Here is a 23,460-nt window from a genome sequence, read left to right on the forward strand (position 1 = left end):
GCAGGAGACACATCAGAGCAGATCTGAGATCAGATAGAATAACAGAAACATTATCTCCTAAACCAGTCCTACTAAGAAAAGTAGAAATTTGAAAAACTGAATAATAAACTACCAAACCTTTTAAAACCTTTTAAATGCTAAGGCGAGTAACACTATAACTACAGCAGCTCATATAAAGTATTAAACTTTGGTTTGTAAGATATTAGTAAAGCTCATCATGCACTGGGAAGAGATGCACTACAAAGTCTAAATAATCTGACTTTTTTAACGAAGAAGGGATCATCTTGGGACGAGAGTATTATAAGGTGCGCCCCAAATCGCATATTTGTGGACTGTTCTACGTATGAATAGTGCAAGTAGTGTATTCACATTGGAAATTACAAAAAGAAAGTGCGCTTTAAGTAACCAGATGATGCACCAAATAAATGAAGTGAACAACGCTGGACACGTTATGTACTGAACGGTGTAGTTTTGCTTACGTGATGAATGAGAAACGGAGCCCTCATCTGAGAAACCGCTTATATAGTTAAGTTTACTTAAAAACTTTAAGTGATCCATTTTGGATGACACAAAATGCATACACTAGATGGATAAGTACTTAGTTTAAGTGTTTAGTGCATAGTATGTAATTTGCCATATTCTTTTATTCAGTATCTCATGTAACTATCTGCTTAGTTGGTTTTCAGTACCTGTGGTTTAGTGAGATCTTTTGTAGACAGCTTAACATCTCCATCTGTCTTCTCATCTTCCTCTACATCAGAGCTTTTTAGCCCAGGGCCATCATCATCATCATCATCTTCGTCCTCATCATCATCGTCTTCATCATCACTGTCACTACCTGAGTCTTCAAGTCCAGAGAAGACACTCTCTTCACTGTCTGAGAGATCAGCTTCACCTTCATCATCATCATCATCATCTAGATGACCATCTTTACCACTGTCCTTATCAAAGATGGGCAGCTGTGAACGATTACATGACAGACGACAGTGAGCTTCACGAAGAAAATATGACTGCAGTAAGCAATAAACAAGCATCCTTATATGAAAATACCTATTTCAATATAAACATATTTAAATGACTAAACAGCAGTACAGTACAATATAAAATAGTAAACACTTTTATCAGTTTATTATAGTTCATACCACAGAATACCACAATATGCATTAACAAAGTGTAAGAAATAATTTTACAATATATTACAGTTCACTATAGTAAATACCAAATTATACTAAAGCATTTTGTCTTATGGGTACTTTACTTCTTTATCTATGAGGTAATAATGGTGTTTATCGGTTTAACGGGATGTAAAAGATGAATAGTATAGTGCACGTGCAGCAAATAACAGATACATAACCATAATCAATACAAAAAAGCTTAATATTCATCAATTTTCTATACACAAGATAAAAAATAGACAACACACACAAGACACAGTTGACAACAAGCAAAGTGCACAAACTAAGTTAACATTGTGAAGACGAATGCATTTATTACACATCTACGTGTCATAAAATGTAATATAATCGACCAAATTATGAATTTCAATGGTATCAAACATAACAGTACAGCATCCGCACTAGTTACATAAACACACGTGCAAGCATTTTCCTTTTAAACGCGCTGTACTTTATAAACGGTTTGACTTTTAAACAAAGATTTACTTGTTTTTATACCTGTTCATCTTCGTTTTCCTCGATATTTCTTTTTTTACTCTTTATTTTAGTCATTGTTGAAGTCGGCGCCGGACGCATGCTGCTGCGATGACCACGTGGGTTTCAACTACGTCAGAGGTCAAAGGTAAAAACACAACGCAGTCAAGTTAATTTTATTTTTCCCAACGCTTTTCGAAACGCAATGATTTTGCATGTTATCGTAATTAAATATATATATTTTAAATACGTAAAATGTAATACTTTGATTATTTATAATTGACGTTAATATTTGGAAGTGAACGCATACTGAAAAAATATCTTAAAATAAAAATTAATTTTTGTAGTTACATTTAAACAGATTTAAAGCAATCAATATTCGCTTCCCCAATTGATTTAGTGCTTTAAAGTATTTTAAACTTGCGTTTATCTGGTTTCCGTCGTCACTGTGACGCCATCAGAGAGCGACGTTATTCTGCGCCTGCTTGTGCTCTACGCAGTTCGTAGCGATCTGGATTTAATGGAAATTTCCACTTCGTCAACAACACCAAAACATTTATTCAGATTAATGTAATCAGAAATATCGATCTTTAAACGAAATCTGAAACGTCAGTGAAGAAAAGCAGAGTCACAGTCGTGTATTTGAACGGAACAATTCGCGTTTGTGCAGAAACACGTTTGAGTTTGTTTGTAAGTTTGATCAGAATCAGCGACTCGTTAGAGAAGTTTTAGGAACGTAAATTATCATTAAAAATAATCAATAAATCATCTATGATGGAGTATCACAGTGTCGGTCCAGGAGGAGTAATGGTTACTGGTAATAATGTACCTGCTTTTCTTACAAAACTCTGGACTCTGGTGGAGGATCCGGACACAGATCTGTTAATCTGCTGGAGTCAGGTAAAATACCAGTTATTTATAGATTTGGGTTTCTGAGGGGTTTGTAGTTGATAGGTTAAACGATTTTATTTATACCTTTTACAACCAATGTCATGACATAAACTCAGATTTGGAGGGGCGTTACATTAAAACCATTGTGATGTTTGTTCAGTGAGGCCTTTGTTGTTGTTTGGGTTTGTTTATATCTGTTTGTAATGTCGATTCATATGTCATGCGCCACTTTAGGGGTAAAACAGTGTATCACAACATACTGAAAAAAATATAAATCACTGAATTAACTATAGATTAGGGCTGTGACGAGACACTTACTACACGAGATTGTGTTCATGACAATGAGACGACATTTTTGCACATTTAAAAAAAATCCTTTATAATAAAATATATGAATGCAAAAAAGTCTTTAATTCAACTGAAATCATATAATTTTGATTTTTTTTTAACTTAATCTAGGACTGTCACTAACAATTGTTTTGGTAATTGATAAGTAATTTGACTTTTTTGGTAATAAAAATAGACATAAATCAGGAATAACTTTGAAAATGACACTATAATGATGTGGCAATAATAATTAGTTCAACTAAAGAATCAAAGCCAAGTAAACAAGTGGTTTTAAAACATTCAAATCATGTAATAAAACAACATTAGGATTATTATAAACAAGAGGGCGCCAACGGCCTGGCGATTGTTATTTTACTTTAATTTTACGTTAAGAACATGCTTTCTTTGGGCCAAACAATGTTTAATCCACTTCATCTTTAATATTTGTCCACATATATTAGATATTTAATGTTTGTCCACTTTACAATAGAAATGGTACAGCAATTTTTTTGCAAGATCATGTAGACATTAAGGGTCTTATCCTGGTCCAAGGCTAAAATCTTGTTGTGCTGCTGCCTTCATTTAAAAACGTCTTGGCACTGACGTATCCTAACATATATCAGTGTCATTGTTTTGTCTCAAGATGTACACCAGTATTGTTTTTGTAATGTATGTTTGTGAAAACAACTTAAATGTCCAATTTAACTAAGGGCTAGTCTTGGATTCAGCTAAACCCCGAGGAAACCGTCCCAATAGCATGAAAACTTGGAGAAAGGTTTTAAATCGATAAGACGCTCCACACATTAATGATTAACAGTCAAACACAGCACGCCTCAGACTTTAAGGACCGGTTTCCCGGACAGGGATTAGATTAGTCCTAGACTAAAGCAAATTTAATAGCTGTTCAAACTAAAAAACAACTTGCACTGACATATCTTAAAATACATAAGTGCCCTTTGTTTTGCCTAAAAATGAACACAAGTAATGTTTTAGTAAGGTCTGTTTGTTAAAATTAGTTATATTTCCTAAGGCTAAGACTTGGCTTAGGCTAATTTCTGTCCGGGAAACCGCCCCCATATGCATTCCCAAATGAACATTATTGGAAGCAAGGGATGACTGTATTGGCTGATCATCGCATTAAAGGTGAAGTGTGTAACTTTTAGAAGGATCTCTTGACAGAAATGCAATATTATATACAAAACTATATTATCATTGGTGTATAAAGACCTTTCATAATGAAGCGTTATGTTTTTATTTCCTTTGAGTTGTTTTTGATCTACATACACCGTGGGTCCCCTTACATGGAAGTCACTATTTTGTGCCGCCATGTTTCTACAACAGCTTTAACAGACAAACTTTTTTTACTAAGTTGTCTCCTGTGGTGGCTACCGTAGCTTCTCTATACATTTCGGTGAATGTTGGACTGAGCATTGGTTGCAATTCGCAACATCAGCACTAGATGCCGCTTAAATGTACACACTGCACCCCTTTAAATGACTTAATTGGTACTCGCTAAATCTCCTGAATGCGGCCACAATTTGAGACCACTTTTACACAGTGCGAGCATATTTACAACCCATTGCTCATGTGGGCCTGCAAATTTGAATTTCGCTCACTGTCTTTACAGAAATATTTGTATTTTCTATGAGGGCATTGGTATTGGTTGATCATGACGACAAGAATCGGTACTCTGAGCATCCCTATTGGAAGCCTAAACAAAAAAACACACGCAGGCTAAAAGGCTTTGCCACAAACTCAACTTAATACTGATATCATGAGACAGCTTTTCTCCTCGACGAGACATTTAGTGATGTTTTAATATGGCATGAAATCTTGTCACACCCCTACTATAAATGACTATTGTATGTCAGAGTAGTTTTATAGTTTGCTGATTTATATTTAAGTATTTATATGTTAATAGTCACTGTAGTCATTACATTCGGTTTCACTTCTTGGATTTTAGATAAGTGTCATGAGAGGTCTCAGAATCTGCAAATGTGACCCTTTAGGGGTTTTAAACAAGATTAATTAGAGGACTTTCATGTTATTGGTTAATACACTTTTTCAACTGATTGTAAATGCAATAAATTTACAGTTAAGTTCTGTTAAAGGGATTTTTCACCCAACAATTATGTCATGGTTAACGTTGTTACAAACCTGTTTGTCTGCTGAGCACAAAAGAAAATATTTTAAAGAATGTTTGTAACAGATCTGGGGCACCATTCATTGACTTTCATTGTAGAAAAATAATACTATGGAAGTGAATGGTGCACGAGATCTGTTTGGCACAATATCTTACTTTGTGTTCAGCAGAACAAAGAGATTTATACAGGTTTGAAAAAACTTAAGGGGAAGTAAATCATTACAAAATTTTTATTAATGGGTGAACTATCCCTTTAAGAAAAAGCTGTCTATGTGTTTACTGTACTTTTTGATCTGTTTTCAGAATGGAACCAGCTTCCATGTGTTTGACCAAGGCCGGTTCTCAAAAGAGGTTCTTCCGAAATACTTCAAGCACAATAATATGGCCAGTTTTGTTCGGCAGCTCAATATGTGTAAGTAATAAAAATTAGGTTTTGTTTTTTGTTATCAGCTGTCTTTCATTACAGCCTAGATCATTTTATAAAGTTTGATCTGATGAGTGGTTGAGAAGATGCAGAATAATTAACTTAAGACTTTGAGTAATCTTTATTATATTTTTTCAGGTTAACACTTGGTGTAAAATTGCTAGCAGAAATGAACATGCAAAATGTTTGATAGTTAGCATTAGCATTATCCCTTATAGTTGCATGTATGTACGGTCCTGGCTTTCTGTGGTCGACGGTAAAAATCCCAGGATGTCCTTCGGAAAAGAGTAGAGGTGTAACTCGGCATCCTGGCCAAATTTGCCCGTTGGCCTATTAATCGTCTCCATATATACTGATTGGCTTTATCACTCTGTCTCCTCTCCACCAATTAGCTGGTGTGTGCTGGTCGTTCTGACGCAGTATGGTTGCCGTCGCATCATCCAGGTGGATGCTGCACATATGTAAAGCGCTTTGAGTGCTGCAGAAATTGGTTATAGAAATGAAACAAATTATTATTCTAAGTATATGTATTTTAAATGTATGTGTGTGTCCCGTTTCTAGATGGTTTCCGCAAAGTTGTCCACATCGAGCAGGGTGGGCTTGTAAAACCGGAGAAAGATGACACAGAATTCCAGCATCCGTATTTTATCCGTGGACAGGAGCATCTGCTGGAGAATATCAAGAGGAAGGTAACAACAGTAAGTGGAAATCCATCACATCTCATATATGTCCCTCAAGAAACATCTGACTGTCAAGATTTATTTAAGTATTTAAAAACTGGGCTATATTTGTCCTCAGAGGACCTTGTGTTGCTCGCCTATAAACAGCCTCTTGGTTTTAATAATTCATTAGTCTTTAAAGGGCCTTTTGACAACAATCCAAAGCAGCTTACAGTATTCAGACTTCAGAGGGAGTCTGAGGTGATGTTCTTAGGATGTCATCAGGGCTTTTGTCTCAGGACTTTAGGGTTTGTGGGTACTTTCCTGTGGTTTAGTTGCATTATTTTCTCGTAGTGGATTTTTTCATAGTTAATAAAGTGGGATTATGAATGATCTGCTTTCACACTTAATTCCAGCTGTGGTCTTTCAACAGTACTGTATGTAATATATGTTCTGAACCGTGTGTTTTATATGTACTTGATGAACCTGTCCATATTTGCATGCTGTCGTTAGAAAAGTCATATTAAGTTTTTATGTAAAGTGCACATATTGCCGCAAGTTCCAGTTTGCATTAAAGAGCACCTATTATGTTGCTAACACAACGTTATTTGGTATAATACAATGTGTCCATGTGGTTTATGGTTAAAAAAAACACATTATTTTCCATATAATGTACATTGTTGCTCTTTTATGCCTTGCCTCCCAGAAACGTGTTGATTCTGTACAAAGCTTATCGATCTGAAAAGTGTAGTGTCCTCGGATTGTCCAGAATGTTGTGATTGGCCTAAATACCTCTGACGTCAGCCGGAAATGTGACGCCACTTATCATGTTTGAAAGATTAACTCACAATGCAATGCTAACATGAGTTAACTTACAGGCTAGATCTGAAGTGGGCGGGATTATGATAATGACCGTTGTGTCCATGTCAACAGGTCCAGGAAGTAAACTGTTGCCTACAATTTGTGTGTTTGTTGTAGTCCAAGAAAAATGATTTACGCTGGAGACCATAACTTGCATCATCGTTTGTACCTTTTGCATACCGTTAAGATGTACTAATACACACTTACACACCAAAGGTGTGTGTAAAAAACATGAATTGGAAAATAGGTGCTCTTTAATAATTCCCAAACACTTGGATGGCATATGCACTGCAAAAAATTATTTTCAAGAAAAAAAAAATTCTACGTATTTTTGTCTTGCTTTCAGTAAAAATATCTAAAATTCTTAAATTAAGATGCTTTTTCTTGATGAGCAAAATGACCCAAGAAAATAAGTCTAGTTTTTAGGCCAAAAATATCAAATTTATGTGATTTTGTGCATAAAACAAGCAAAAAAATCTGCCAACGGGGAATTTTTCTTGAATTTAGCGTTTAGGAAAAATGTTCAAGATTTCTTAGCTTACCCCATTGGCAGATTTTTTTGCTTGTTTTATGCACAAAATCACATAAATTTGATATTTTTGGTCTAAAAACTAGACTATATTTTTGGGTCGTTTTGCTCATCAGGAAAAAGCATCTTAATTTAAGAATTTTTAGATATTTTTACTGAAAACAAGACAAAAACACAAAGTGTTTTTTTTTCTTCAAAAAAATTTTTTTGCAGTGTGTATTCCTGGACCGGGTCGCAGGGGTATATGTGTAGCAAAGGCCAACAATACATTGTATGGGACGGTTCATTGGGACATTATAATAAGTAAAGATCATGTTGGATGAAGATGTTTATTAAATTTCCTTCTGTTAAAATATAAAAACATAATTTTTGTGGTGGATGCAGCTTCTCTAAGGACTTCATTTGGGCAACTTCAAAGGCGATTTTCTCAATATTTCTCAACATTTTTGCACTCCATAGTTGCATCTCAGACAAATATTGTCCTACCATACATCAATGGAAAGCTTTAGACAATCAGCAGTTTTTAAATATCCATTCAGCAGTCTTGCATCGTTTACTTGACTGGTCCTGTGCATTCAGTACAGCCTTTATTTTAGTGCTGCCGGTTTCCTCCGGCCCGTTGAATCTGACAGATTGAGATAATCTTTATCTTCAGAGTTGATGGATGGCCATCTGGAGATGTTTGTATTAGAGGTCTTGTGGCATTTAATCCAGTGTCTCTCTGATGCTCAAGATGAACTTTCCACTCTACGATTTATAGTCTTTTTTCTCCAGGTTCTGTCCAAACGTCCAGCTCGGACGGATATCAAACCGTTAGCACATGCTTTCCACTGCGTGAGAGTTCACAAACGGGTCATTTACCTCTGCGGTCTCGCACACATACAGCTCGGTTCATATCTGACTTTGACGTTTTCATTGTGTCCTTCTGCAGGTGTCCAACATTAAGCACGAGGATATGAAGATCAACACCGATGACGTGTCCAAAATAATCACAGATGTCCAGCTCATGAAGGGCAAGCAGGAGTCGATGGATTCGAAAATCTGCACCCTTAAACAGTGAGCCACATAACACTTACACTGGGTCATCATTACCAACACTGGGTCAACATGACTTACTTTTTCTTTGTAGTTACTGAGAACAACTAAGATGTTTGTGTCAAATGTAGGCATCAGTGATTCACGGGTCAATGTATAAACAACCCGCACAACCCGCACCCGATCTACGTTTTCAACTAACCCGCCCACAACTCGGACCGCAAAAAAATAAAATAATATCGTACCAGACCCGCTTCCTGGCCCGCATTTTTAAAAGTAGTAATTGTTTAAAATCTTTATTTCAAACGACCCAACCAACCGCGGAAAATTTTTTTTTGGATGACTCGTAACTGCGGGTGACCGCAAGCACCCGTTCATTTTGGATCAACCCGCGCATCACTGATAGGCATAAGATGGAAAACATTATTTAACAGTTCACCCCATCACTTTTAACATTTTGTGAGCATTGTTGCTCATTTCACACTTGTCAAAATCATATTTATTAGTTACGTTACACACAACAACACTCTGGTGTCCTATTTGCAAAACCTATGTCTTGTAAATATTTTGTAAAGTACTTAACTCTTTCTCGTCAATTAAGAAAAAACGCCTTCCTGCCAATGACGAGTTTTTACAGCAATTCATATTTCTGCTATTATCCACTAGGTGGCTCTCTTACCCAAAGTATAAAACACTGAAGCATCCACTGATCCAAAAACAGTAAAAACTCTTAATCTTAAAACTCTGAATCTTAACAAAAGTCCTTTACAAAAATGCTATTGTCAAAAATTTGTATTTTTTTTAAGAAACCTACCCATATTTGAGAGGTGATAAAAAGAGAACAACTAAAGATAGGATAATGTTGTTGTTGTTGTTTTAAAGCAGATGGTCTGTTCTTTCATTTCATATTTGTATGTTTATATATTTAAAGAAGATTTTTTTCTGGAATGCTTTAAACTTTTGTGAAAATCATAAAAATACATGCGCTGACTGGCAACTTTTTTTTAAAATGCTGGCGGGGAAAGAGTTAAAAGGGTACATTTATAAATATTATACATCACCAATTTTCGGTATGCCTCTTATTTACTATAATTATATATGTGTTATTGGACTCATATCAGCCACATTGCATTGTTTTATCAGCATTATGCCCGCACAATATTTGTCAAAACGATGTTTTGTCTTTCCGCAATATAAATTGCGATGTGAGAAATACTGGATGACTTCACTGAATGGCATGTAAAGCTCTGTTTGAGAGGATTTAACTACTGCCTTGCATTTCTTGTTTAAATTACAGATTATTTTACTGAGAATTGTTATTAAATGTGGTTTGAAACCGTTCTCATGTAGTGTAGCACTGGCAAAAGCATCCGAAAAAGTTTTCCTTTTGATATCAATGTTTTTAATATTCTGTGGTTTAACTAATGCAGAGGCGCATATTGCAATGTCGCCGCTGATACCATATATTGGGCAGCCCTAATCAGCATCATAAACCCGGTTAGTCATCGGTCTGAAACGGCATATCAGCAGCTGATGTGAGGCTGTCAAAGGCATGTCATTCATTCTTTCCCACAGTTTTACTGCTGGACGGGTCACTCGGATTCCTTTCTGGCTTTAGACATGTTCACAGTCACATGATAAGCTGGTACACACAGGCAGAATTTGGCTGATGACCTCAGCATAGAAGCCACACCCACCTGAGTAACACCATAGGTGTTGACAATCAAGTCACACAGGTTTTTAAGAGTTAGTAATGGAGTGAAGAGATTTATTTGAGAGAGGTCTGATCCCCTTACAGGAATCCACAGCTGCCCCTGTAAAAGCCCTCGTCCATCTGCTGTGGGGTGCGGGGGGCAAGAGGGGTAACTTTTTTTAAGAGGCTCTTACTGCACGCTGCTTTTTAACAGTCAAGCTGAGAGCTTCTCTGATCCTTCATGACCACAGGAGGTCCTTTAGACTTCATCAGGAAAAGTGTCATAAAACTTAATATATCATTTATAAATTAAAATCTGTTTATTATTTACAGTTCATAGTTTTGTTCAGCAGAAGGTCTTATGGTCCAGTGTCTTTCAGTCATATGTGTTCATGAAAAACAAACACAGCTGCTTGTGTCATTCATTCGACTGTCTCGATCTTCATCTTCTTTAGCATCGTTGTGATGTGAATTTTTCTATTTATGGGACATCAATGTGATTGCTCTGCAGTCTCTGATTGGTCATTTGTTTGTGGCCCTTTAAGGTCACATTAAACACAGTTCAAACAGTTTTGGGGCGGAGTTTAAGAGAACCAGACCTCCCTAAACCAATTCTGTGGTCATTAACATTGCAAAATAAATATCATTGGGAATAGAGTTGGTATTAATATTTTAGTTACTTTTTAAATAAAGCAAGTTACTTTTCAGTTTAAAGGTGACATAGAATGATTGAACAGGGTATTTATCCTTGTTCTGTGATGCGACATGTAGACAATTTTTTTTTGTTTGGGTCTGTAATGCCTTAGAAGCTTCCTAAAAACCTCTCTCAGATAGCTCTATTAGGGTGGGGGATTTTAAACAAGTGGTTTTGCACCTATTTGGCTCCCCCTACTGGCTTAACTTGCAATCTCATTACTGATTGGCTGATTATGCTGCCAGTTAAAAAATGTAGCCAATTATTTTAAAGCCAATTATAAGCATCAGTTTTTCAGATTGGGCTGTTTTCTGGCTGACATTTCTAAAAGAGGAATTTCTATGAGATTGAGATGTTTAGCATGGCTAGCACTTTTTGTATGTTCGTGAATGCGGGTAGACTACCATTAATCAACATAGACAAGGTAAAAATGGTTTTTCATTCTCTGTCCCCTTTAATTAATTCGATTTAAAAAAATAACGTACTGAATTAAACCAAATGTAGTCACGTAGAATTCTGCACTCTATGGGTGCGCGCCTGAGCGGGAACAGTTTGAGTCAGAAACGGAGATGCCTGGCCAAAGCTCAACATTTTTGCGATGGAAATGTGTAATTTCTGAATGCAGAACTCCTCAAAAAACACCTACAAGGCCTGAAAGAGATCAAACTTTAGCCAATGTAACAAAAAGTAACGCAAGTATTACTTTCCATGAAAAGTAACGCAATTAGTTACTTTTTTGAGGAGTAACTTAATTTTGTAACGCATTACTTTTAAAAGTAACTTTCCTCAAAGGATTATTTCCACTTTGCTAAAATATCTGATAATTTACTTTCCCACACTGTAAACGCTGATTGCCGCTATTTTCTTAAGTTTGCAAACTTAAAAGTTTTGAGTACTGACAACTTCATTTCAAATAAAAAAAATTTATTTATCTAAACTTAGTTTAAGTCTGACATAAATTGTAATAGTAATTTAACTTAAATATTTGGTGGCAACTGATTGCCTCGTTTTTTTACAAGTTTCCTGTACTCAAATACTTTACAACTTAACAGTACACTGTAAAACCCGACAAGTTCAGTATACTCAAAATATTTAAGTAAACCAACTACCATTTAATTTTTGTTTGCAAATCACAGAAACAAATCATGTGACTCATGAAAATGTAATACTAGTGAAAGTGTGTTGAGACTGAGCTCAGTGCTGCCTTTCATATAGTAAATGTTTATATGACAAAGCAACACGTTATTGACTTAAACCCAAGCACCCACACTTTTGAACAATGGTAAGCACAAAAATAAAAAAATAGCAAACTCTTCTAAATCTCAAACTAAAAACCACATAAAATAAAAATGCTGTCGTATTGGGGGCTCATGCAAAGCATGCAGGGAACTGGAACCTCCTCAACCAATCGTGTTAATTTAACTTTTAACTGAAGTAAATTCGCAGTGCCAGATTCTTTCTTAGCTTACCTGGCAAATTGAACTCATTACAACCACCAAAAGTTTGTAATTATTTTCATCCAAGAGCAAATTAATCCATTTGAAACACGTCTGAGTGCCCGTTCAACGATGACCTCACCTTTTTTGTATAATCCGCCACTAGAGGGCGCTTGATATTAAAATATTTAATTATGGTTGAATCTATTTTTTAAGTTCCCTTAACTCTTTAACTTGGTTGTAAAAACTCAAAAAAATATTTACTGTTAACTTAAATCTATGGTAGATGTTGAATGACCTCAGAAATAATATTTAGCTAAACTTTTTGGCACATTTTGAGTACCAGGTATTTTAAATTATAAGTAAGTTATACTGTTTGGGTTAACAGTGCATGTCATCAAAGATGTTTTTGTCTTTCTTTGTTTAGTTGAAAATAAATAAAAACATTTTTTGAAAAAAAACTATAATGTAATTTCTTCTCGACTGAACAAAGAAAGAGATAAACCTCTTGGGTGACATGGGGGTGTATCAATTATCGGGATTATTTTTATAAAAGTGGAGTAATCCTTTATTGTACTACAAAAACATTACACAAATTTTGCGGTCATCATTATTCAGTTTTTTTAAACATCATTACATATAAAGATCTCCTGAGTTCTCCTGCCACGCGCAAGGAAAAAAAATACACGGATAGTAAAATCAATGTCTTGCTTTTTGTCTCTCTCTCTGTCTATCTATCTATCTATCTGTCTCTTTCTTTCTCCCTGTCTGTCTGTCTTTCTTAGTGAGAATGAAGCTCTGTGGAGAGAAGTGGCCAGTCTTCGACAGAAACACTCTCAGCAGCAGAAAGTCGTCAATAAGGTAAAATACAAAAGCCAGAAATGTCAAACATGGTAAACATGTAAAACTCTTGATGTTAACTTCCTTTCTTCTGCTTTCACAGCTCATTCAGTTTCTCCTCACACTGGCGCGATCCAACAGAGTCCTGGGAGTCAAGCGAAAGATGTACGTTTCCAGTTCAAAATCTTTCTTTATATAAAAAACATGTTGTTTCTGTCTATCTTTATACCTGTTTATATTTATAAGATATCTGATTTATTCTGTCTTTCTGTGTTTGTTTACAGACCTCTCATGTTGAATGACAGCAGTACCACACATTCGATTCCCAAATACTCCCGACAGTTTTCCCTGGAGTCTTCTCCTGCTATGTCTGTGAGCAATGCACCTGATGTCCTATAACTCTCTCCTGAATTTAACAATCATTACTCAACTAGTTATTTCGTGTTTATGTAATATTGCTTAATGTGTGTGTATCCAGCCCTCCACTACAGCTTTCACAGGAACAGGCGTCTTCGCCTCTGAAATGCCTGTGAACACGGGGCCAATTATATCTGACATCACTGAACTTGCACAGTCCAACCCTGTGGCCACAGAAGAATGGATTGAAGACAGGCAAGTGTTTGTTTTTTGTCTCATAGGTGCTGTGATTGAATCTCACATTAGCCTGTCAAGTGCATGTCCTGGTTCAAAAGAAATCAAAAAGTAAGATACTATAATTTACGGAAATTTTTCAAACCATACAGGTTCAGGAAAATGTCATCTTTAAAGCTTTTAAATAACCATCTATAAACTTCATGACAAATAGAAGCAGTTATTACAACAATCTTTTTTAAATCACAGAACAAGCCCATTGGTTCACATCAAGGAGGAGCCGTCTAGCCCCGCCCACAGCCCTGAAGTAGAGGAGCTGTGTCCTGTCGAAGTGGAAGTAGAGGCGGCGTCAAGCATACCTGTGGACACGCCCCTTTCTCCCACAACCTTCATCAATTCAATCCTTCAGGAGAGCGAGCCCATCACGGCCCCGAGCCCACCGCCCATCGAGCAGAAGTGTCTGAGCATCGCTTGCTTGGACAAGTGAGTGTTTAATTTTACAAAACAATACTGCACATGTCCTTTAAAGTTGAACAGTTTGTTCTTTTATATTAAAGTGATTATAGCGAATTTAGTTCAAGGGGTGTAGTTACCAAAAAATAAACGTACATGGTCACTTTGTCCCATGGAGCACAAAAGGACCTGTCTAGCATGATATGAAACCACGAATGCAACAGGTCTGAACTTTTTCAAGTGTGAGTTTAAGAGGTAAGATATAAAGCTAACCAAAAAAATATAAACCTAACCAAACCAAACATCTGCGCAAGCGCCCAGCCAGGGTTGCCAGATTCTCTTATCAAAACCAGCCCAATGGACATTCAAAACTAGCTCAAAAGCATCCCAAAGACTTTTCACAGCCCAAATAGCAATAACTAATAAACAAAATCCTTTCATCTTTAACACGCAGAAACAAAAATCAGCTCGCTGAAACAGTTTAAAAGTATCCCAAATCTAAAGTCCGCAAAAAAGCAGAGGACCTCTCATTGAGTTCATGCTTTATCTCTGGATAAATGTACAAAGTCAACGTTAAGTTGGAGAAAGCTGCTCTTAAAAAGTTTTCAAATAAAGTCACTTTCCAAAAGGTGCACAATGCTATTTTATTGCTGTATGTAATGTTATGAAAGACATGAACGCCGCAGAAAGTTCACCACGTGATCCCATTACCTTAATAATGCGTGTTGCCTTCACATTGCATGTTTCTGTGACGAGAATCATGTGATGCGTAAATAAGAGATAAATATAAGACATAAACTTAAGCACAATTCTCTGCACATGTGCACAAGTTATTTTTGCATTCAATTAGAAATATTAATAGTTGACATGCATATTTTTCTTCGTACGATCGTATCACAGATCAGACTCGAAATTTGCAACCGATTGACCTTAATCGTATTGATTTAAGGTGTTTACATGAAGGCTTTTCAATGCGATTAAGCAATCAATACGATTACAAACAGAATAATGGGTTGGATATGAATGTAGCTGAGTGCTTAATGATTAAAATACTAAAAATGTGAAAATGATGTTGGACACCAAATGTATACCTACTACAATTATATAATCACCCACACGGGATCTTTATCCCTAACCATAACTTCAGGAAAATGTTAAATGAACATTTTAAATGACATTTATTCCTCATTTCTTTCTTACATTAAAACGTAACGGTTACTTTTCTGAAATAAGACCTCAGTGATTTATACGCTGACAAATGAGACCTCCAGAGGACCCAGGCTTCAAAATGAGACGTCAGTGGAAATTACAACAATTCATTTCCAGTTCTGGTCCAACACACCTGCCTGTAATGTCACAGATGGGATTTATGCGCATTTTGTAGTATCGAATAAGAAACGAGTGATGGAATGCCAAATTTTGAATTAAAATCCTATAATTCACAAAAAGTTTTTACACTTGATTTTTGATTTATGCTAAAAATGGGAAATGGAAATACATTAGCCAAATAAATTATGACATAGCAAACATTAAACCCACGTGCCTGATCATCTCGCTGTATCAGCTGACGTTGTCTTTATCATATATGGGGCTCGACGTCGTCGTAATGCCCTTGCTGTTAGTGCCTGCATCAAAAATACTGCATTCCTTCTTTTGTGCACAGCATTTAGTTTAGCAATTACAAGCTGTACTACTAGTAAATTCATAACTTGCCCAATTGTAACTAAATGTAGTCCTGTCTCCTGCCTTGTTTTATTTACTGTTGGTTAGTAGGTTACTATCGTCATTCGAAATAGAAATTGATGATAAATGCACCTACTTAGCTTTTTTTGCAAATTTTGAAAAGATTCACTTAACGTATGGATGGAAACCAAGACCTGGTGCTATAGACTCTCACTGAAAAACATCTTTTGTGTTCCATGAGAAAAGTGACACGGGTGAAATGTTAAATATTTCTTTTACAAATAAAACAAATCAAACTGGACAGCTGAAAAACTAATGTTTGGGTTTGATTTTAAAGTCATGTAACGGGCAGACGCATCGCTCCTCTTAACTAACTCTTCAGCTGGACTTGTTTGTAGAGTTTGGCTGCTTGGTTTAGTCTGGCAGGCTGATGTAGTGACTAATCCTAATGTTTTTCCAGAAAGCCAGTACATTATTTTTATGTTTCTATATCTCTTTGCCCATATGGCACTGAATTTAAGAGTCTTTAGTTTTTAATATGTCAGTAAAGTGCTAACGTATACCTGAATGTTCAGCAAACTAGCCAAAGCTGTCCGACGTTTCCTTCAGCTTGATCTTTAATTGAATTTCCTTAAAGCTTCGAGCAGGATTAGATTAGGATTGATTAGAAAAAAAGCTTTTAGTTTTGTACACCTAATAAATGTTCATCGGAGCAATTGTTTTAACAGTCCTCGCCAACATGTACAAGCACTGGACGATGTCTGGCAGCTATAAATCTCGTTCTGAATGATCTGCGATTCGACGCTACGCCCTTTAAACGCTGCCGTTTCAGCTCCAGGCCCTGTTTAAAGCCCCTTTGAATGTCTATAGCGCCCCCTATTGCTGTATCCATGTTGTGCTTCTGTCTTTTCAGTTATCCTCAGATGTCTGAGATCTGTCGCTTTTTCTCCAGCCTCCCCACCTCTTCTCTTCACCTCAGGCCTCATTCCGGGTCAGCATTTCAGTCGCCCGAGCCGTCCCCAGAACGCCTGACGCTGTGCTTGATCGGATTGAATCTAACCACACATAGCTCACGTTCCCGATCTATCTGCCACAGTCATACTCGATGCTGATTGGTCCGCTCAGGAGTGCTGGTGGCTGTCCCGGGTGTAAATAGGGTGTCCTGAGCTTTAGTTTAAGTGCTTCGATTGATGTGCAGTGTGGCATGGCACGTAAACCGTAGCGCATGTACAATACATACGATTACCCAATCACCATTTGATCCCTGTTCCCCTCCTGCCTCTGATTGGATGCTAATGTGATGAGGTCAGCAGCCCACCTTTTCCCTCATCATCACAGTTTTGATCTTTCTGGGGACCGGCCTCTGAGGAGTGTGTTTAAATGCTTTCTGGTTAAAGAAATGAGCTTTGGTCTACGTTGAGTCCGATGTGTTTAAAGTACATGAGAAGTTATTTTCTCTGTTTTTTTTTTTTACTGCAGGACCGAACTCAGTGATCATCTGGAGAGCATCGATCACGGCTTGGAGAACCTTCAGCAGATCCTAAACGCTCAGTCTATTAATTTCGACAGCTCACCCTTGTTTGATGTAAATACTTCAATACGCTCTTATCATAGATGTGATGACTTATGATTTGAAAATCATCTTAAACGGTTTGTTGGGTTTTATAGATTTTCACATCTGCCGCCGCCGACGTGGATCTCGACAGCCTGGCCAGTGTAAGTTCATGAAACGGCGTCATTTTTCTATTTATTTTTTATTTTATGTAGTACTCTTGGCTTAACATTGAGAAGAAGCTTTTTAACCTTTGCTCACAGTTTATTGTTTACTATTAAAGGATTAGTCAATTTTCTTAAAAAGAAAAAAAACAGATAATTTACTCACCACCATGTCATCCAAAATGTTGATGTCTTTTTTTTGTTCAGTCGAGAAGAAATTGTTTTTTGAGGAAAACATTACAGGGTTTTTCTAATTTTAAAGGTGCAGTGTGTAATTTTTAGAAGGATCTCTTGACAGAAATGCTAAATAATATACAAAACTATATTATCAGGGGTGAATAAAGACCTTTCATAATGAACCATTACGTGTTTATTACCTTAGAATGAGAAATTTTTATCTACATACACCGAGGGTCCCCTTACATGGAAGTCACCATTTTGTGCCGCCATTTTTCTACCAAAGCCCTTAATGGACTTTTTTTTCGATGACATGTTTGTCTGGTGGCGGCTACTGTAGCTTCTCTATGTGTTTCAAAGGCGAGGGGTGAGCAGTGGACTAAGCTGCTAGATGGTGCTAAAATGTACACACTGCACCTTTAATGGACCCCAACACTTAATAGTTTTAATGCAGTTTAAAATTGCAGGACATGTTTCCTCAAAAAACATTTATTTTCGAATAAACAAAGAAAGACATCAATATTGGATGACATGGTGGTGGTGAGTAAATAATCTGGATTTTTTTAAGAAAATGGCTTAAACTCAAAGTGCAGTTCAGTCATTTATGTTACGCTGAGCTCGTGTGATATAAACATCGCTGTCATGATGAAATTAACTAAGTGCAAAGATTGTAAACAATCTTGTCTGACCCGTTCACCAGAAAGTATTTGGCATAGTGTCAAACAGAATTTGCGTTAGACTTTTGAATTGTCCTTCATTTTGACGGACATGGTCGTACAAATCCTGTCCTAATCAATTATTATATGTCATTGCATATTTTAATGATAGTAATAATTAATAGCTTCTGTTTTCATTTTTAATCAGGAACTTATAAGCTAAGCATATGAATACGAATAAATGCTTGTTTTTCCTGCAGTGACAGCGGACTGAGCGGAGGCGTTAAAACACGCCACCTTTGTGCCTGAACAGGCAAATATGAACAAATCAAATTACAAGACACTACTGTGATTAAAATATCAACAAACGTGTAAAAATCTAAACTCAAATGACTTTCTGTATGACACTGACTGTACTGGATCTGTAATCCTGATCCACATTGAATAAACGCATTAAGGCAGATTAATGTCATCAGATTTTATGTCTTTACAGATGACATCACACTGAAGTGTGTTATACTTCAGCAGCACTGCGCAGATCTATCAGCGGATGACATCAGAGTCTTGCGAGAGAGTTTCGAGACAAGTGCTTACTAATCGCTCTCTCGCAGAACTTCTTGTAGATCAGTCTGCGCAGCGCTGCATTTAGTGAAATGTTCATCAGATGAATAAAGGCAGAAGTTTTCTATCTAGTGTGTAGTGTTTGTGTTAAAACTGATTTCAGAGAATGTGATTTGCATGGATGCATTTTGTTTTTTCTTTCATTCGCATTATTCATTTATGTAAACAACAATCTATGGTGCCGTTACAGATCCAGGATCTTCTGTCTCCTGATCCAGTGAAAGAAACGGACTCCGCTGCAGACTCATCCGATTCAGGTATTTTAGTTTAAAACTTCAACATTTGCGGCATTTGTTGTGGGGCTGCATATTGATTAATCAATAATAATGGAGATATAAACACACACACACATGCATGTGTATATATTTAAGAAATATTTACATGTGTATATACATTTATATATAATTTAATATTATTTATATTTCTTAAAATTATACATGCATGTGTGTGTTTACATATGCATAATTATTATACACGCACATATATGAGATAAACTTTTATTCTGCAAACCATTAGTTACGATTTATCGTTATGCAGCCCTAATTTGTGGTGTGATATTCTCTGATCAAGCAATATGAAGGTGTCTTTAGTGATGGCGAAGTGAAGCTTTCTCGAACCACAAAAGCTTTGGCACAATTGTATCGAAAAAAGTTTCAAATCAGAGCTCGACGAGGACATCTGCTGGTGAAAGTGGGGGAAAGCGCCGTGTCCCAAAATGTTTTACAACCATCTCAAAAGCAAAAAATTAATTAATGGAAAGATGAATGAATCCATATATTAAATACATGACAACAATCCATTGCATACTCATAGTAGCTTAAAAAATAAAGATTTTGTATTGTGGATGTCGAAATTTTTCCTGTTTTAAACAAATCAAAAACACAAAGGAAGAGGATGTAAATAAATGCAGGTGCATGCACACAAAGTCATACACACATGATTTATTTTCCAGCTTATTACACTACTATCCAAAATAAAATAAACAATATGACATGACTGCTGATTGGTGTGCCTGGGTGCGCACGGCAGTGAACAGATATATGCTACAATTAATGAAAAAAATTTGGCATAACAAATAAAATATGTGACACTTATGTTGACACAACCGGGACATCCCAGTATAGGTTACTTGATGGAAGATATGAAAATATACAAATTTTAGGCTTAAATATTAGGCTTCACCCCAAAAGCCAAATATATTATCAAACTTCTATCAAACTATAAACTCAACAGAAAATGAACATGCAAAGCAATACACCTTTACAACCCTGGGCACTCCTCAGGTCAAGCATTGAATCAAAAAACGAAGCAGTCATGTGGGAGTGTGTGAAACAAAGCTTTGGACGTCATTGGTCACGTGATTTTGTTAGCATCTATACAACGCTTAACTAAATATCTTTTCATTTTTTTTGACGCATGCATCAAAGCTTTGGTGTCACGACTAACATCACTAGGTGTCTTGTCTCAAATGTGGATAAGACTTTATTGACAGTCATTTAAAATTAAATAAATTGTGGACAATCATCAATATTTAATAAAAAATTATTAACGAGCAGATTTTAACTTTCATTACTTGGTTACTGTAGCCATAGACCGTAAAAAAATATGGACGTAGTGTCTGTGACATCAACCATAGGTTTGTAAAGAGCTTTTCTGAAGCCAACAGTGGGCGGAGCCTGCGTCACCATCTTGTCTGCGCATCACTTACGGATAACCAAAAATGGATAAAGAGGCGGGGTGTGAGTGAAGATGAGGAGGCTGAAACCACGCCCCCTAGCTCGACTCTAGTGACAGCAGCGGCTGTTCAACTGTCACTCAAGTGGTCACACCCTTAATTATGCAGAACTTTAAGGCTTAATATAATTCAAACGGATGAGTTACAAAAAAATTCACCCCCTCACAGTTGTCATGAAGGGCAAAATTAACTATACAGACCAAAAACACTTTTTGTACCAGGTTGTAAACACATTATTTTCTACTGTGAAGTTGGACATTTTAACATGGAGGTCTATGGAAATTGACGCCTCTTTGGAGCCTCAAGCGGCCAGTCGATGAATTGCAGTTTAAGTCACTTCTGTATTGACTTCATCAGAGAGATCGAAAGGTTGCCCGTCGAATGTAACGCTGTCTTGGATTTTGTCAAAATCATTTCGTTTTTGTAGGAACGAACATTACACTACAAATAGACTTGCATTAAATTTATGTATGTTTAGTTCCAAGTAAAAATCTGTGTTAAAGTCCCCCTGTAGTTGATCATTTTATTACTTCCATCTTTGAGCGTCATAACAATGCATATGTGAAAGATTTAAAACAACTTGAATATAACTCTACACCCTTGCCTCATTAAGTATGAGCGTATCAATGAATATGCTAATTAGCCCCGCCCCTCTTCAGTCGGCGGCTCGGACCTTAGATATACATGTACATAAATGCAATCGAGTCGTCCATACATAACATCTATAGCTCGAGCTACTAATCCACTCGTTCAATTGTGATGATGTTATTGGTTACATGTTTGTGACGTAGGAAACCAAGGCGATTTCAATCCGTGGGAATGAGTCTGTCTTTGGAAACTCAAATTTTATGGAGAAAATACTCAGCAATGCTGATGAATGATGAATTAGCACATGGTTCGTCTTAAAGCATAATAAAAACACCACAGAGACATATAAACAACAGTAAAAACTTGAATTTAACTTGAATATTTTCTTTCAGGTAAGCAGTTAGTTCAGTACACGGCTCAGCCCCTCATTCTTCCCGACCCCATCGCCACGGAAACCACTGGGAATGAGTTGCCCATTCTTCTTGAGCTAGAGGATGACTCTTATTTTGAAACTGAACCTGCTGAAGATCCGACCATGTCACTTTTGAACTTCTCCACGTCCCCGTAACCCTAAACTATTATAGAGAGTGGCATTGAAAAGGGATTTTTGTCTGTGTGGGTTTTGTATAATTTTATTCTCTGCATTTTATTTTATGGTCACATTAAACCTAGCCATGGTAATATTACACAATATTTCACTTTTAGTCTGGGGAGGTTTTTCTTAAAACCAATCGAGAAAATTCAGTATTCCTTTCAGAGAATTGATGCATCAAAGTACGAAGGTTTGTCATTCAGATCTGGATTTATATTACTTATATTTTGACCACACTGGATTTATATTAAGAGAAGTGTTGTTAAAGTATACAGTACAACCTTATAAACCTGTTTGACTCCCATATACACCTGTGTATAAAATCCTGAGTTCATTTTCCTGCTGGTCTGGTTGAATATTATTATCAAATGTTTGACACCCGGGTCTCATCCTGTCGACTACGCCAAGTTTTTAATATTTTCTTTTGCAGTATGTAACGTTGCATCATCTCATGGATGTGAGGTTAAAGCAAAAAATTGTAAATATATATATATATATATAAATAGAGAAACAACACAACAATTGTGTTGTACTTCATTCAGCACCTTCGTTAGCCGGAAAACACGTTTGATCTGATCAGACAAACATAAAACGGACAGTAAATTAATGTTACCTAAACCTGTCTAACACTCACCCGCTGTCTTTAAAGCCATAGCTGTTACTCATCATATAATGTGTGATGTTGGATAATAATGATGATGGTTATGTTTTATGAGAAATATGCCAGTTGAATGTGCATATGTAGTAACATTTTGTATTAAAATAAGTCTCTATTTAACAGTGCAGCCACAACAGGTGATCAGTGTATATAAGAGATCCAGACATATTTAAATATATAAGCTGACAAAACACTGTTTTGAATTACATATTTCACATGACTGAAATCTTCAACAGGTGTAATATTTAATTGGCAGGTTTTTTCCTTTTGTTTTTCTTTAATAACACGAGTTTGTATAATGGCACCCATCACCTCGGTACAGGAATTGATTTAATAACAATTGAATTTGAAGATTTGTGCAATAATTCACATCTTTGCGTGCTTTGCTGAATTGGATACTAAAATACCAAAATGAAACTTGTATTTTTTTGTGTGATTTGTACACATGTTGAGCCCTAGAGACTTGTATTAGATTATTTTTGGATGGTGGTTGCAGGAGATGAACTAGGAGAAGAATGTCAAATCATCTTTATCTGTCATAATTTTAGTCATTGGATGACTGTCATAACCAGAGAGACATTAATATTAGACAAATTATTTTATTACGCATGTGAACAACACTTTGTGTATTGGTATGTTTTAAATAAAATGTTTTTTGAAAATAAATGGAAGTTTGTTTATTTGAAGATAACTGGAGGAGTTTTGCATGCTTTTTAAGTCTGGTCTTCTCTACAGGGTTTCCACGGGTCCTTGAAAGTTTGTGAATCTGGGGGAAAAAATTCAAGGCCCTGGGAAGTTTTTGAAAATAT

General features: G+C 36.3%; 2 protein-coding genes across 4 annotated transcripts in view; one reads left to right on the forward strand and one right to left on the reverse strand.

The window, feature by feature from the left end:
• The window catches only part of bop1 (BOP1 ribosomal biogenesis factor), a 93,083-nt gene extending 91,309 nt beyond the window's left edge, over positions 1 to 1,774 (reverse strand). Inside the window, exons 1-2 of the mRNA XM_065284498.2 lie at positions 1,674 to 1,774; positions 690 to 959 (exon numbers count right to left, since the gene is read on the reverse strand). Coding sequence (XP_065140570.1) covers positions 690 to 959; positions 1,674 to 1,751 — 348 coding nt within the window. The 5' untranslated portion in view covers positions 1,752 to 1,774. The remainder of the gene's footprint in view (positions 1 to 689; positions 960 to 1,673) is intronic.
• A 321-nt stretch (positions 1,775 to 2,095) lies between these two features.
• On the forward strand, positions 2,096 to 23,317 carry hsf1 (heat shock transcription factor 1). Of its 3 annotated transcripts, XR_010543681.2 has the most exons (15): positions 2,096 to 2,549; positions 5,314 to 5,422; positions 5,996 to 6,132; positions 8,415 to 8,539; positions 13,127 to 13,202; positions 13,285 to 13,346; positions 13,466 to 13,553; positions 13,660 to 13,793; positions 14,022 to 14,255; positions 16,822 to 16,899; positions 17,388 to 17,493; positions 17,577 to 17,624; positions 19,269 to 19,335; positions 21,605 to 21,708; positions 21,794 to 21,934. XR_010543681.2 is itself a non-coding variant. In XM_065284473.1 (14 exons), exons 1-14 carry the CDS (start codon positions 2,421 to 2,423, stop codon positions 21,967 to 21,969), a joined length of 1,569 nt encoding a protein of 522 aa, XP_065140545.1. In that variant the 5' UTR covers positions 2,096 to 2,420; the 3' UTR covers positions 21,970 to 23,317. The 3 variants fall into 3 exon arrangements, 2 of the variants coding, with proteins under 2 accessions (XP_065140545.1, XP_065140554.1); XM_065284473.1 differs by lacking the exon at positions 21,605 to 21,708 and having other exon boundaries at positions 21,794 to 23,317; XM_065284482.1 differs by lacking the exons at positions 16,822 to 16,899; positions 21,605 to 21,708 and having other exon boundaries at positions 21,794 to 23,317.
• Positions 23,318 to 23,460: the final 143 nt, after the last annotated feature.

Source organism: Paramisgurnus dabryanus, chromosome 19 (assembly GCF_030506205.2).
Source record: "Paramisgurnus dabryanus chromosome 19, PD_genome_1.1, whole genome shotgun sequence".
NCBI lineage: Eukaryota > Metazoa > Chordata > Actinopteri > Cypriniformes > Cobitidae > Paramisgurnus > Paramisgurnus dabryanus.

Coding starts and splice junctions, on each gene's coding strand:
- hsf1 (XM_065284473.1), top strand. CDS start 2,421: ATGATGGAGTATCACAGTGTCGGTCCAGGAGGAGTAATGGTTACTGGT. Junction 14,256..16,821: donor AGCATCGCTTGCTTGGACAA/GTGAGTGTTTAA, acceptor CTGTCTTTTCAG/TTATCCTCAGATGTCTGAGA. Junction 16,900..17,387: donor CACCTCAGGCCTCATTCCGG/GTCAGCATTTCA, acceptor TTTTTACTGCAG/GACCGAACTCAGTGATCATC.